The following is a 16088-nucleotide window of genomic DNA, read 5'->3' on the forward strand; positions in this document are numbered from 1 at the left end:
GCGTGTTTGATATAACAAAGGGAGTCGAACCTACGACCCTCACGTTGTGGGTTAAGTGGCCTGATCACCTGGCCATACCGGACCTAAAGCGCTAGGACTTTAATGAAAAATGTTAATTACTTTTAAAGTTAGAAAAAGCAAATTTTATTTTCCATTTATAGCGTATACATTTTTACTCCTATAATATGAAAATTACATATTCTCAGACAGTTTTGAAGAAAAACATTACGCCTATAGACTTGAGTTTTGCATGAAAAAATAGTTTTTTTTTTAATTATTCCAAAAAGTACGTATTGTAAAACAAAGTGGGATGGCCTGTGCGTAATTTTGCGACTCGTAATCCGAGGTCGCGGGTTCGCGCCCGCGTCGCCGAGGGGAATTGAACCTCCTGATAAACATGCTCGCCCTCCCAGCCGTGGGGGGTATAATGTGACAGTCAATCCCACTATTCGTTGGTAAAGTAGTACGCCTTTAATGAGTTGGCGGTGGGTGGTGATGACTAGCTGCTTTCCCTCTAGTCTTACACTGCTAAATTAGGGACGGCTAGCGCAGATAGCCCTTAGAGTATTGCAAATTCCTCTTTATAAGCGTTAAATTCACAAACAAACAAACTTTCGTCTCTACTTACTAACTATATAATTTTCTGACACTGTAGAAGGTTCACTGCAAAATTTAAGTGAAATTAATTTGAGTGAATGAAGAAGAGACAGGTGTGGTTAATTTTAACACTAGCATTGAAATTCTTGAATAAACGTTTTTTGTGCTTGTTTCGATCTTATTAACATTATCTTTCTTTACTGTCCCTTGCCTCGATATAGCAGCTAGTCATCACCACCCACCGCCAGCTCTTGAGTTACTCTTTTACCAACGAATAGTAGGATTGACAGTCACATTATAACGCCCCCACGGCTGGGAGGGCGAGCATGTTTGGCGCGAACCCGCGACCCTCAGATTACAAAGCGCACGCCTTAACGCGCTAGGCCATGCCAGGCCCACTAATAAACAAAAGAAGGTTGAATGTGCAGCAACAGTGACATCTGGAGGAGTATCTTGGAAGACTAAGATGCAAATATAGATTATTTTGAAAATGCGACGTTTCTTCCCTGTTCCAGGGAGAGCCATGTTCAAATTGACTTCTTCACCCCCTCCTGTTCTGTTGTAACTTGTATTCTTCTCATTTGGTGTGTTGACTTGTGTATTTTTTACATTGTTGTTCACTTTTCTCTTGCATGTCTCAGTTTAAGAGCCATACCCATGTATTTTTTCTGTTCTGTTTATTGTGCACACTTATTTTCTTGTATTGTCGTGTCTTGTAAAGCTCGTGAACTGTTGTGTTATGCACAGTATTACATCTATGAAGTACTTTTTGGCGATGTTTATGCTGAGTGTGAATGCAGTCTACTCGAATTTTGATATTGTCTTAAACTGTTTTTTGACAGCTTCAGTAATTTGGTTTGATGTCTGTTTTACTCTTCTAGTTGTTGCATGTTTGCTGCAGTGTGACGGTTTATTATATCTATTTTAATGTTTAATCTATAATGCGAAATTCCCGTCTATTCACTGAAGTTTTACAACGTTCTCGAGTGTAATAATCAACAATGTGTGTATCTCAGAACGGCTGTTATGGGTATTAACACTTTTATAGATAAGGAGAGAACAATGAACTACATAATTTTTATATTTAACTCAGTTTTAGACTATTTGATATTGTAATACGTAACAAATGAAATTAGTCCTAAGCATTTCTAACTAATTAATTTCTGTATTAGATAAAATATAAATTAAGGCCACGATAAACTCAGACTATTTTTATCCTTATTTAACTCGGAAAGCATTGAAAAGCATATTTTACGTACAACGCTCTGGCTGTAATTAAACTCATGAAAAATATTAGAAACATCTGGAACAGTTCACGTTGTGCGCGACTTTTACGCAATAACGAACGAAGTTCATAATTCGCATATTACTATACAAAATACACAAATAAAAGCTATTTTTCAGGCAGGTACGAAAATTTCGTGAAACATTAGCAGTAAAAGTATTTTACCACAAGATTTACAAAAGAAACTTCACAATAAATACAGTTAAATAATTTTATCACGAAAGGCTACTTATTAACAGCCACCCAGTTTAAAAGTTAAAATTACTAAGAGATAGGAAAACAATGTTACTCTCCTTATGTACCATAAAACTGCTTTTGGCAATTTAAACTATAAAACCAGTCACGAACCACGTTCACGTTATATACATAACAAAATTACCTGACGAGTCTTAACAGGTAAAAACTTTTAACAGTTTGATGTTTCATTTAGAGAAAAGCTCTGTTAAACGTAGGTAATCGAATCCTACTTTGCGGCATTATTACTCAAGAAACTTCTGCTAGTCAACAAATGTGCATTTTTGTTTTTGTGAAATGAAAATAAACAATTACATGTACTCAGATTGTCTTGGGAATTTCGAGGAATAAGATTTGTTTATAATTTTCTGTGAAGTATTGTCAACTTTAAAAATAAAGCATGTTATTTACACTTCGACAAGTGTCACAGCGTTACTATACGACTTAAATTCATTAAGACGAAGAACTAATGTTTAGCGAATAATTATTTTTTCTTTGAATACAATGAAACTTGTGTTTTCTGTGACCTGAGTAAAATTTATGTGCGATAAAATATAAATGTGACTAAGATTCGAGTGCTAAATGTTTATACTTCTGGATATAAAACATTAACATAAACACCCTAAGGTAAAAGTCAAGAATTAAGCACTCGGTGTCCAATGCTAGTGCTAAGGTGAACATTATATCAATTTTGTTAAAACTAAATCTTAGCGATTTATTTACTTCATAATTGTGGAAAGAGATAAATAAAAAAGCTCGTTACGGTTGAAATCATTAAACGAACACTCAGTTACAAGTTTTTTTCAATTTAATGTCGTATTACTGATAAATTTTTATAGTAATTTTTTTACAACTAATTTTTCTAAAATTATACGATTTTGCTAAAAATTACTGAAAAAATTAACGTAAAACACTTTTACATTCTCATAAAAAGAGTAATTGTTTTCAATTACAGGAGTTACGTGTACTTAGCATTTATGTTCGTAATATTACGTCTGTGTATCCATTACGTATATCTATAAAAATAAATCGACACACTTGAGATAAACACCTTTTATTAGGTAGCTTTCTTCTAATATACAAACACTTATTGTAGTTAGTGTTTACACTCACACGAACACCAGAAAGATTATGAACTAGAACACGTTTATTTATTATGTTTCCACAATACATTCTACTGCAAGAATATTTTGCCCTACAACATCAGTAACTTCCGAGTGACCGTAGGAAAAAAAACACACTAGTTTTTTAACACCGAATAAAAAAATGTTTACAGACAAAGTTTAGAAGAAAAATAAATCAAGACCATGAGAAAACAAAAATAAATTTTTTATTTGTAAACTTTTACAACAGCATAAAACATTTTGTACAACAATTTACAGATCTTACATACCCCATTCACGTGAACAACCTAGCAACAACTTAGATTACATGGTGTGTACTTTGTAAATTAAATACATGCCTTGATCTGATCATGTACGCTGAATTTTAGCAGCAAATTACAAGAGAACTTACAAAAACTCGTGTGATATATACTTCATGTTCTTGAGCACACAATTACTTTTGTATACCTACAAAATGTTATGTTACAAACTCTTCATTCTTTCAATACACTATCAATTTTTCTGTACGCTGTCGTGTAAGTGCTTTATTATACAAATGTTTGGATAATTTCATTCAATACTTACAATCCGTCATAAAAGGATATCACAATGAAGTAAGAAATACAATTTAAGTGTCTCATTTTGATGTACAGGCTGATAGGGATTACACCCTATACACATTATGTATTACTTGAGGAGGTTGGGTATATATGGATCAGATGACATTCAGGGATCTGCTTGCATAAAAAGCATTTATGATATGCATAAAGACTTTCTACATAATGCTACAGAGTCCTGAAAGTTCTGTGCCTCTAAGAACTGGAGGTAAGACTGTAAATCGTGGATCGGGTGGTGGTGGATGAAATTCATCATCCGACTGAGGTTCTTCGGATTCTGACTTTGCTGTGGTAGCTTCATTGCTTGCTGGAGGAGGAGATGGTTGAGCTATACTTTCTGCCTTGACTTTCATTACAATGCCTCCTGATTGCAGTACAACCATTTTTGATTCAGGTTTGGGTTGCTCTATTTCTACACTTGGTTCTTCAGTTTTCATCTGGATATCTCTAGTTTGTTCGAGTTCTACCCTAGCAATAATACTCTCAAGCTTAGCTTCTGGATCATTTGGATCTAGCACTTCTGCAGGCTTTTCATCCTCTTCTTGATTTGTTTCTTCCTTAGGCTCTGAATCATTTACTCCATTAATAACTTTTTCTCCTTCTGTGACTACATTTACCTCTTCTGTGTCTATAGAAGATTCTTCTTCTTTTACTTTCACATCTTCGGTAATCTCCGACTTCTCTTCTTCAACAGCTACAGGTTCTGTTTTAACAATCACTTGTGTTTCAGAGGAATCCTCACTTTTTACTAGGCAGGGTGGCTGACTTTCAGTTGGTGTTTCAGGAACTTCGGATGTCTTTGAAAATACCAATAAACAACGAAATAAACAACCCAAATTAGCCAAAAACTCTGTGATCACTTATTATTTGTTAAATATATACATAATACTCACACTAAGTAATTAAACAAAAGTTTCCTGTTTATTAACCTTAGATGGCTAAAGTATCTAGGCTTCAAAGGCAATAACCCATATTTTACAATTATGCACAATGAAACAAAAATTGTATGATCTGTGATGACGAGAAAACCCATTTGTAGAGAAAATTATATTGAAAAACGACTGGTATGGGTAGAGAAAGCACTAATAGACTACAAGTGCTTTCTCCACCAATACCAGCTGTTTTTTAATGTATAAAAATTGTATCAATCTACTATAATATTATTGTGAATACAGAATTTTATGACCAATGTCACTAATATACCAAAACATACAAAAATTACATTTGCATAATAGAAATCATCTAGTCTAGACCAAGTTGTAACGTTACATAACAATACTGTTGATAGTAATAAGAGGACAATAATGCAAAAGGTTACTGAAATTAGGATAAAGAATAATAAAAGGGTGTAAAATATTTTCTTTGTGACATGTATAACCATAGTTGAACAAATCTGGTATCTTCTACACTGATCATGTGAACAACTTAAATGTAATACAGTAATATTTTTATGACAGCTTAAACTTTTCCACCCTACTGTATATAACTGAGAATGTAGTAAAAAACTTTAGTTACTACTTGTTTTGGTTTTTATTAGTACAAATGCTAGTTAGTGAAACTTTTCTAATACATTTTAACAGAAAAGTCAATTACCTTCTTGAAGTCTTCATAGCAAAGTGGATGGTAAACCTAAAACCATGGAAATAAAATGTACATTAGTCTTCTTTTGTTCTCAACATCATTTTATTAAAAGTCTAGACCGACCTACTTTTATTAACATTCACTGTCATTTTGTATAATCATGAAGAGGTATTACTTTTGAATCTTCCCAAAGTTTACCAGTTTCAAATACCTAATGAAACAATAAAACAGTGCCATTTTTTATGCATCAAAAATAAATCTGGTACTGAGAATGCTGTTTATCTATAACTTTGGAAAGACTAAATAATAATGATATGAGTTTCAATCCCAACATAGATTACAAAATAAAGTTACCTTCTCGTCAACACGTACAGCATCTCTGAGGTGCCACTCCTCATCTTCTTCTACCCAGAATAACTGAAATGCTTCGTTACAAACAAAACAGCTCTGAAATATAAAATAACCAATGTTAAACCTTATAGCACAAAAAGAGAAATCTCAAAATTCCTCGACAGGAGAACTCTTATTTTCTTCAACTGATTTCAGGCAAAACTTTTTCCTTTCAAAAGGTCAATCTTCATTTAAAAAGAAAATGTAAATATACACATTTTTCCTAAAAAAAAGTTAAACACCCAACCTTAAAGCACTTAGCCTATGTGGCTAGAAAATATTTTTTAAGTAATAATATGTTAAAAACGGATTATAAAAAATAGGCACATAGTTATTGTTAGAGCACATCTCTAGATGTTAATTATATTTCACTTACATTTTCTGCCTCATTTGCTGAAGCTGTAACACTTGGGAGTTCACTCAACTCATTAGTCTGATAAATTTCTTCTTCAGTTTGCTGCTCAAAAAAGCTTCGTGCTGCAATAGAAAAGTAAGGGTTGGAAATTGTCAGAATATTACATCTTAATCCTAAAAATGATTCCAATCCCTCCAAACCATATACCAAAGTTGCAAAAAAAATATTAGAGAAGCATTTAAACTTTATAAAGAAGCTTGATATTCATCACAAAATAACCTTTGTTTACTAATACATCAATACTATATCCATTTTATGAAATAAAATATTTCAACTTGGCATTAGGTATAGTTCTATTTCAGCCTTCAACACAACTATATTGTGTTCATTAACCTTCCATGATGGGTTTGGTATACGCGAGTTCATCTACACACTTCATATATTAAATATTTGCATTGTAACTTTTGACACAATGTGTATCTTCATAAAATTTGGTAGATTTCAGTAAAAAATTAAGTTTTGTCCCTAACAGATCAGATTTTTACTGAACATTTGTTTGTGAAAATAGAGATTTTTGTTACTAGTTTGAGTGCAGGATAATGTCAAATTATGATTATAAGAACTTCTTTGTTTGAAAAATCTCATTATTTTTGTAATCTCTAAAACCCACTAAATACATTTCAACTGTTTGTTTTCACTAAGATTTTATATTTTATGTTATTTTCTATACCCTATTTCTGGGGTCTCACTTCACCAACTTCTTAACCATCATATAAAATAAGTATGAATTATGCTTTTTTCGTGAAGTGAATACATATTATGACAAATACAAATATTTAGTCATTAATGCAGTGCACTTGCACTCATGTTGTGTATCCAATAATATAAAAGTGACCTTTAGTCTTCTTTGTCCTATAGTGAACTAGTGTTTTGTAATATAGACACATTTCAATTATTATACATTATGTATATAGATTACTACTATTTATAAATAAATAAATTTTTTCTTAAAATATAAAACAATAAATCAAAAATTAAAGCAAACAATTATCTCTTCTCATTATGACCTTTGAACTCAGTTGTAGTTGGACGTAGGTTGCTAAGCATTTCAAAATTTCACATGTGGACAAAACTATAGACTTCGAATTTTGATATCATAAACACCTAATTTTGAACTGTGCTGCATTCAACATACTACGTGACTCACTTGAATCTGTATTTAGGTGGGTTCTTTTAATAATGACGTTTAAACTAAAATATCAACTCATATATAATATTAAAGTTTTAATTATAATCTACAATTTGATTCAACACTTACTGACATAAATTCATAAAATAGTAGTTCAACAAAATTTAAGACAAATGCAAAGACATGGCCTTTCACTCTTTGACCCATCATGAAAGGGTTAAAAACATTACAATATTATTCTTAATATGTCATTGTGACAGTTACTTTCAAGAGTAACATTTAATACATATGAAACAATAAAAATACAGCCATTATAAACACTAAATACAGCCACTTCTCCACCTGTTTGCCAAAATTGCAGGAATATTTATGTAAATAGTTGTTTAATTAAAAATACTAGTCAAATTGAACAAAACTAGTGCAAAATCTTCTAAAGAAACCAAAAGCAGGTGAGACATTTCATAAATGTTTCACTACTACCTTTGAACAGATTTCATTTTTATACATGTTGAAAGCAATTCTTATATATCACACTGAAATTATATGTTCCACTGAATAAAAAAAAACAGTTTCATTAGTTTTGAATATGCTTTCATCTGATGGGGTAATATTAGAATTTCATACACAAATATACATAAAACAATGTGATGCCTTCTTCTTTCATTGTGATAATAGCTGAATTTCTTCATAGGTAAAATATATGTTTGTATGAAATAATTTTATAGTTATAGAAAAAACTGCTTTATGGAAATAATTGAGACTGATCATGTTACCTCCTTCTTCCAAATCAGCAATTTCCTCAAACTGAATCCAGTCCTTAAAACAAACAAAAACAAAATTATTAGACTGTATACCTACTAAGTAGTTTTCAGCAATTAATCTTTAAAAGTGCATCAGATAATAACTTTCTCCATGTACACAGTGAGTACAATAGTTCTGTGGTAAGAAGGATCTATTGGTTAAAAAACAGGTAAAACATCAGTTGCACTAATAACTAAAACAAATATTTTGTCTGTATAAAATGTCAAGTTATAGCTAACATTATCACCACAAACAATAATGATGAATATAACAGATCTATACATAAATTTTGAAACAATTTTATTATAAAGTTTAAAAATACATTGCTGAAAAGTCATTTGTATAGATTTGTTTGTATGTATTCAAAAGGTTTTAGCTATAGAAGTAATTTGGTTGATTTTGAACTAAACCATTTAGAAAAATACTTTCACTGGGTCTTTCAGGATTTGATGTATTTACAGTTACAGTTCAAAGCAAAGAAAGCCTCAGAAGATTAATATGTTGAATGATATATACTCATGTAACCTTTAGAGCTTTTATAATCTGCCACAACTGAGGACAATTAGTTTTTTAAACTTACCACTAAAATTAATTATTCCAAATGTAATTAAATGTTTATAATGTACTTACCTCTACATCATAAAACCACTTCCTAGAAAATGCTTTCTTCACTCCATCTTTCTCCCTTCTATTAACTCGAAAGTGCCAATCAAGATGCCTACTATACTTTTCATGCTGGTCCTCAGTAAACCGTAAACCACATGAAGCACATTGTGTTCCTTTATGTAAACTGCTAATCACACCTGGGTGATGACTAGAATAACAAAAATCATACCAACTTGATTTTCACTAATGTTTTTAAGAAATGATTTATCTCTTAAATAAATAACAAGCACATGTCAAAAAGGTCACTCTGTCTTTCCAAAGCTCAATCATATTATTTACCATAATTACAACTCATTTTTGTTTACATATTAATAACTTTTGAAAATCTCTCTTAAAGTCATTTCTCAAGTTTCCCAATTTATTAATTACTGTTTTTCATACACCATTTACCACCTTTTACTTTTCACACACTGAAAATTAGTCTTACCAGTAATATCCTCAATCAAAATGGACCTAAAATGTTCCATGCAGTCATTATAGTTTCTATAAATTCCCATGAAACACATTTCAGTAACTTACTTTGCACCTCCTACTCATTTCCAATTTACCTCAAAAGATAAGTCTTTTTGTAATACTTTTGTGATTTATCTGGCTTTTTTTTAAACATTTGATTTCTTAGTACTACAATCCTTCATACCATACAGAATGTGCTTTTGCCAATGACAAAGAATTTATTATGTACATTCTCTGTTTTACTACACCACAATTTCGAAAAGGTCTTGCTGTTTTTTAAAGTGCTTGTAAAAAAACTAATGTTTCACAGTATAATGTTATTATTATTTACGATTTCATAAATAAAAATGATAAACTACTGATATTCTAGATCAAACTTTACCTGTGTTAAAATATTGAAAAGTATAAAGTTGTAAAAAATAGCAAAATCATGAAATAAAGATATGAAATCTCTACCAAGGAAGTGATGAAACAATTTTACAATCTGAGAGTGGATGTTTTTTAAAGTCCAAGTTTCAATAATATATTATTACTTTTTATGTTTTTTTAAAACTAATTATAAATATTGTCTGTAAAAGACTGTTTATTCTAACTTAATGATTCTAAAAATGCACCACTTGTATGAGTACATCAATGAACCTGGATTTTCATTTTACCAATATTCTATTTATCCAACTATTATCCTAATATGCTATTCATTTTCTCCTCCTATAGGAGGCTGAAGTTCAAGGTAAAATGTTTGAAGGACAGAGATGTAAATCCTTTTGCCCATTTTCTTCTAATCATTAATGAAAGTTTAATAATTACGTTTTTAGCAAAATATTGGTCTAAATATTTACATATAGTAAATTAATTAAATACAGAAAGTTGTTATTTCTGGATTATTACTTTATAAAGCTAATGAATAAAGCACAGTTGATAAAGTAATGGTTAGTGTTGCAAGTCTGAATATATATTTACATTTTTAAGGAATCTGCTTTCCATTCAATGAGAGGAATTTTCTCTTCTTCTTGGTTCACCTTGCTTTCTGTTTTGTCAACCTCTTCTTTATTTTCAACTGACAGAGGTTCCTCTTTACTTTTGGTTTCAGCAGTTGGCTGAGAGACTTCAGCAATTATTCCAGCAAGTACCAGTTTGTTAAACAAGGCATTGACGTCAATATCTAGGGGTGCTGGAACAGAAGGTGTTTCTACAAACATGGGAGCTTGACTAGTCACTGGTTGAGAGGCTGTATGTAAATAAGGTAAACACATAAAACTGTATTTAAAGGTTGTTTTAAATATTTTCAAAGTTAAAACTAAATGTTACTTTATCATTTCATTCTTTATTGAATATAACAACTATACTGATAACTAATCATTTAGATGGGCTACAAATTCATCTGTCCAATACAATAAAGGCAAATATACTGCTTAAGAAACTACAAGGTTATCAGCCAAAAACACAGATATACTTCTTTTCATATTTCAATAATATCAAAATACTTTAGAAAACAAACTGATATTATGATGTATAAAGCATTCCTTACAAAAACTACATAAATGTAAAAATCTATAAAATAAATTGTTATAAAAATTGTCAATTCTTATCTTTTAAGTTTCATGAAAGTAAAATATCCTGCTTATATATTCCTTCAGATATTTCATATTTCACTGACTGCATTTATTCATAATTTTTCAGAGGAATTACAGATGTAACAGATAACAGTATAGCTGTTTGAACTGTTCATACACATGACCTGTGAGAAAAGGATTACCAACAAATGCAACCAATGAAATATGAAATACATAAACATTTTTTTTCTAAGCACAGGTTTACAGTTCTTGGAAATAGAAGTACATGAAGAAATGAAAACTACGAAAACTTGTATTCAAGAATCAATTCATTCTTCCTTGAGAATTACTGATTAATGATAACAAAAAGTTTGGTATGTACAGATGGTAAATAATCTCTGACATAAACACAAACAATGTGATAAACACCCTTTAACCCACTGACTGCTGATTTGTCATACAAGAAATGGTAAGCCTCTAGTAACTGAATGAAAGTGTGCCCTATAAGGTGATATGGCTTGCAAAAATTAAGCACAATTTTGAGTAGCTGCAGTCAATGGGTTAATGCAAACCAATCTCCCACAATATTTTATACCTGTTACTGGAAGAGACTCTCTTTGCGAGGAGGCAGTTACATTTGAGGGAAGACCAGCTGAGACTGGAGCAGGCAGTAAAGCTTTCTGAACCCGAGGACCAGTATGTTGTACTGGATTTAACATGCCTGGTCCTCGTTCTCTTGGAGGAGGAGGACCACGATGTATACCAGAAAAGCGTGGGCCTGCTGGACCCCTTAACCTGAAATTTGGAATGAAAGGTCCTCTTGGATAAGGGCCTCTTGGATCTCGAGCAAAGTGTGGAAATCTTGGACGAGCTTCAGGTGGACCATGAAATGGTCTCGCATGTTGTTCCCTTGGATGAACCCCAGGATGAGGAAGCCTGTTTGATGATAAGAGTAAAAAAAAATTCTTAAAACTTAAGAGTGAAAGTAAAAAAGAATTTATAACAATCTATATCCAGTGCTGATAAAAACCTTTCTTATCACACCAGGGTTCATCAGACCAATAGTTATTTTTAATACTTCTACATACATATGCTTATTAATACCTCAAATATGTGCAATATAGATAAAGCATGCATTTTTAGTTAGACTTAACTGTTGTACTTTAATGCAGTCTTCAACAAAGCAAATAAAGCAATTATTTTTATGAAGTAATGTGTTGATATAAATCAAAATAGTATCAATACATTACTTTATATAAGTTGTTAATATTCCATACAAAAACAAATGAGTGTCCTATTCATATTATTTAAACCTTTCTGAACTGGCAACTTAACATCAATCAATGTTTTGTTCTTACACTTATAATGCTGAACCTTGTAATACATGAAATATCATACATACTTTACACACAATATCAAATTTGTTATAGAAAAAAAACAAAACATTTGGTCTAATTGCATATCTCAGGTTGTTAATTTTTGAAACTTTTGTTGAAAAACTATTTCTAAAAAACTTGTTACAGTGTATTCATTTTCACATCCATTCAATGAAAGTAACAACTGAAACATTATGGAAAAATTTTTTTTGATTATTAATCAGAAAGTTTGTTTCAATGAGCTCTAATTTCTTTATTTTTATTAATTATCCAATACTTGTTATTTGTCTTTACTACTGAAGTGGTTATGCAGCTAGAAAACCAGTATAAAACACCAATGAACAAGAAAAGAATTAACAGACAGAAACACAAATTGTTGTTGTATTCTGTACTTACACTGATATGCAATGCTCTTCCAACTATACTTTTCTGTCAAGCTGAGCTTCTCTCTAATAATTATTGTTGGTTCATTCAATAAATAAGGAATTCTTTTATTTGTACCTGCTGTTTCAGTAACAATAACCTTACTAATATACATATACAAAACTTTTCTGTCATCTGAATAGTTTGCCCTTGCAGAATTCCTAGCTTATGGCACTTTCTAACCCTACCTGATCTCTTCTCATAGGAAAATATTCCTATTGATTTCTAACAGACATAACATAAAAATTATCAAAAGAAAAAATAACAAACAAATCATAAAAACATTTCCAGGTTTGTTGTTGGTTCCTCACTTTCGTAAACTTCATATCAGAATCCTTGGGTTTCCACTCTGTTTTCTTCTATTAGATGCTTGCTCAGAAACCATACATCACTGCTTACTCTACATTGCTAACTTTATTTACATTGCCACAGTCATATTCAGTCATTTTTAGCCATTGCTTTTATCTGGTTTCAAGGTAGTTTTAAGATCTACTAATTACTGTCCAACCCACTTTGTGTTATCACAAAAACTTCTCTACACTAGCATGTAGAAATTTTCACTGATAGAATAGGGAAGCCATGTGAGAATCAAAACAAGAATAAGCATTTCTATAGTTCTGAGTAAACAGACATATTTTTGAGATGGACGAATTCTAATAGACCTGAATTTTTATTGTTTTAAAGGCCATAAGCCTTGGACACATGCAAAGACCAAACATTTAACACCTAAAACCCATTGTAATAAGGTTAATGAAAACGAAAAATAAGAGGGATAGAAATGTATGAATAATAACCCTCACTATCTTACTTTGTAAACAGTCACCCTCATATGAGCTGATATCTTATCAAGTTTGTTCTAGTTTCATTGGATGAAATGGGTTCATAAACAAAATACGCTACCTTTGTCTTATAGCATACTGTGGTGGCTGAATATGGTAATCAGGATATTCTTCATAGTGACTTGGACTGTTTCGTCTGGGTCTAAAGGGTGGTCTTTGTGCAATATGCTGCCTAGGGGAGAAAAAAAAACTTAAAATTTAATAATGAAGTGCTTTCTTACCCATTAGGCATAAAATGCAAATACATTTCAAAGCAGAAAACAAAATTTGTGTCTATGGTGACTAAAATATAAGCATTTAATTACATTTAACCTACACAGTAAGAAGAGGAATAAATATTTTCTTTGCTGGTTAAACTTCTACCATTTATGCAATACAAAGAAACAGAACCATGTTAAACGTTATTTCAGCCATAAGTATAATCTGAAATATCATCTTTGATAAAAAGATAGCTTACTTAACATCATATAAACAAACCCTAATTATTTAATTACCTCACCAGCATTTGAAATTTGTTCAGAATTTAACAATCTGTTAAGTAGACAGCATAAAATATGCTTAAAATATTTCCCATTAACTTTAAGGACACTTATCTTGAGTTAAATATGAAAAACAGAAACAATTTTAGCTAATTTTTATGAAATATTATAGTTAAGTACATCAGTAAAAAAACTTAATATAAATTTAAGTTCAACACTGTGTGGATTATTTTATCAACAACAAACTTATTGTCAATAATTCAGTTTGCAAAGAAAACCTACAAGAGAAATTTCTGACAAGAATAACACTGGAAAAGAAAATGTGAAATCATTATGAAATGTACATACATTTAAGTTAATAAACAACTAAGACATTTTCTATAATCTTTTCATACTTATGAGAAACCTAAAATAGAAAAGACTGTGAGAATACAACACAGTTGTTGTAATTCTGTAGTTCTTGAGTACTGCCTTAAAAATATATGCATAAGTAGAAACCTAATGCAAAAATAGCTTAATTTCAGTTAGAGAACTGAGTAGAATAATATTTGTCTCAAGGTAAACTTTGAATGTGTGAATATAAAAGGGAAACCAACTTCCAGATAATAAATATACGTGTTATACATACTATAATTTTGAATGTACTAAGTGCATTTTCATAAAATTTGGCAAGCTTTTAGTACACATTATAAGGCCTGAGAACATAAAATCTGCTGTTTTTATTAATATTTTTATGTGAGTCGATAAAACTTTTATTGAATCAATCCAAGTGAAAGGTGCTAAGAATAAAAATATTTATTTTGATCTAATACTTTCATAATTAATTCACATCCTCTAGAACATTCCTTCTAAATGAACATAAATTTTTTTAATAAAACTATTTCTAATACTTTTTTAATCCTCTGACACAAACTGTATTGAAATAACCAATATAAAGTGAAATATGCTGTTGAAAATATGAAATCAGTTTTATTATTTTACTTTGACCTGACACTGATGTGAAAAGCAATAAATGACAGTGAGAAATACTAAGATAAATAAACACCAGGTTATAGCATGTGACATGCATACCTTGAGCAGTTTCTCTACTGACCCATTTTCTGAAATTTTTAAACTTATTTTCCCTTTAACTTTTATCTAATCTAAGAAATTTCTAATTTGTAGATTTTTGTTACTTTTATTAAAAAGAAATAACAATAAATAAGTAATTTGCATAACAAAATAAGAAATTTAGTACTTATTTTATATTTTATATGTTGCGGCTATTTGTACTCTGACACCATGCTTCAGTAACCCTGCTTTCTTTCTCTCACTATGTTGATTGTCCAAAAATAATTTGTGGTTTTCAAATATGTATTTTAGAACAAAATAATTTACCAAGTATAAAAACAGAATGTTCCATAAGTACAATAAATTATCTGGTTTTCCAATTAATTTTAAATGATTAAGAGGAAAAAAAAATCACTTAACCATTGATTAAAGCCTATACTCAACACGTTAAGCCTTTTCTATGAACTATTGTCCTTGTCAATGTGGGTAGTTTGTGCTTGTCATGCACTAAATAAGTTATATTGTTGAAGTCATTAAATCTAAAAGCAAATTTGAATATGACAGAAGGGTAAAGATTGAAAATTCAATTTTTTTTTCATTAACAGATTAAAATTTAGATAATATAAATATTTGAATTATAAATTAAATTTTGATGGAAAGTTAATTAACACGCACTGAAAACAGTTATTGAATTAAATTTCGAATGTAACTGCATAAAACAAACAGTTCATGAAATGCACACTAAAAAGTCAGTCAAACTGAAAGCCTATACGCATAAGATTACAAGTACAGTGGAGCGCCATTAAGCCGCGGACCAGTAAACCGCGAAATCGCTTAAGCCGCTATAGCAAGTCTTGTAAGCGATGTGAGCGAGGATTATCGCGGCTCACCGTTAATTTAAGAACGTGTAAAAACGCGGCTTACGAATTTAATCCTGGTTTTATAACTTCGAGGGGATATTTAAAAAGGATTTGCTTTAATTTGGGAAATAAATAAAATATATTACAAAAGAAATCGACCGTTAATCTACCTTATCCGCTCTCTATGTCAGCTTTATGGAGGCCGCCATTGTTACCGAATCACACCTCTCCATACAT

General features: G+C 30.8%; 1 protein-coding gene across 6 annotated transcripts in view; it reads right to left on the reverse strand.

Moving 5' to 3' along the window:
- The window catches only part of Pcf11 (Pcf11 cleavage and polyadenylation factor subunit), a 65907-nt gene that overhangs the window by 8965 nt on the left and 40854 nt on the right, over positions 1-16088 (reverse strand). For 3 of the 6 annotated variants that reach the window (XM_076464949.1, XM_076464948.1, XM_076464951.1), the window contains 9 exons: positions 13524-13634; positions 11420-11760; positions 10232-10499; positions 8783-8966; positions 8125-8167; positions 6184-6284; positions 5772-5864; positions 5430-5465; positions 3155-4633 (listed from right to left, as the gene is read on the reverse strand). In XM_076464949.1, coding sequence (XP_076321064.1) covers positions 3995-4633; positions 5430-5465; positions 5772-5864; positions 6184-6284; positions 8125-8167; positions 8783-8966; positions 10232-10499; positions 11420-11760; positions 13524-13634 — 1816 coding nt within the window. In that variant the 3' untranslated portion in view covers positions 3155-3994. Of the gene's footprint in view, positions 1-3154; positions 4634-5429; positions 5466-5771; positions 5865-6183; positions 6285-8124; positions 8168-8782; positions 8967-10231; positions 10500-11419; positions 11761-13523; positions 13635-16088 lie in introns of those variants that run through there. The other 3 variants (XM_076464952.1, XM_076464953.1, XM_076464950.1) reach the window with 2 other exon arrangements.

The sequence above is a fragment of the Tachypleus tridentatus genome, chromosome 10, assembly GCF_004210375.1.
Source record: "Tachypleus tridentatus isolate NWPU-2018 chromosome 10, ASM421037v1, whole genome shotgun sequence".
In the NCBI taxonomy this organism is placed as follows: domain Eukaryota; kingdom Metazoa; phylum Arthropoda; class Merostomata; order Xiphosura; family Limulidae; genus Tachypleus; species Tachypleus tridentatus.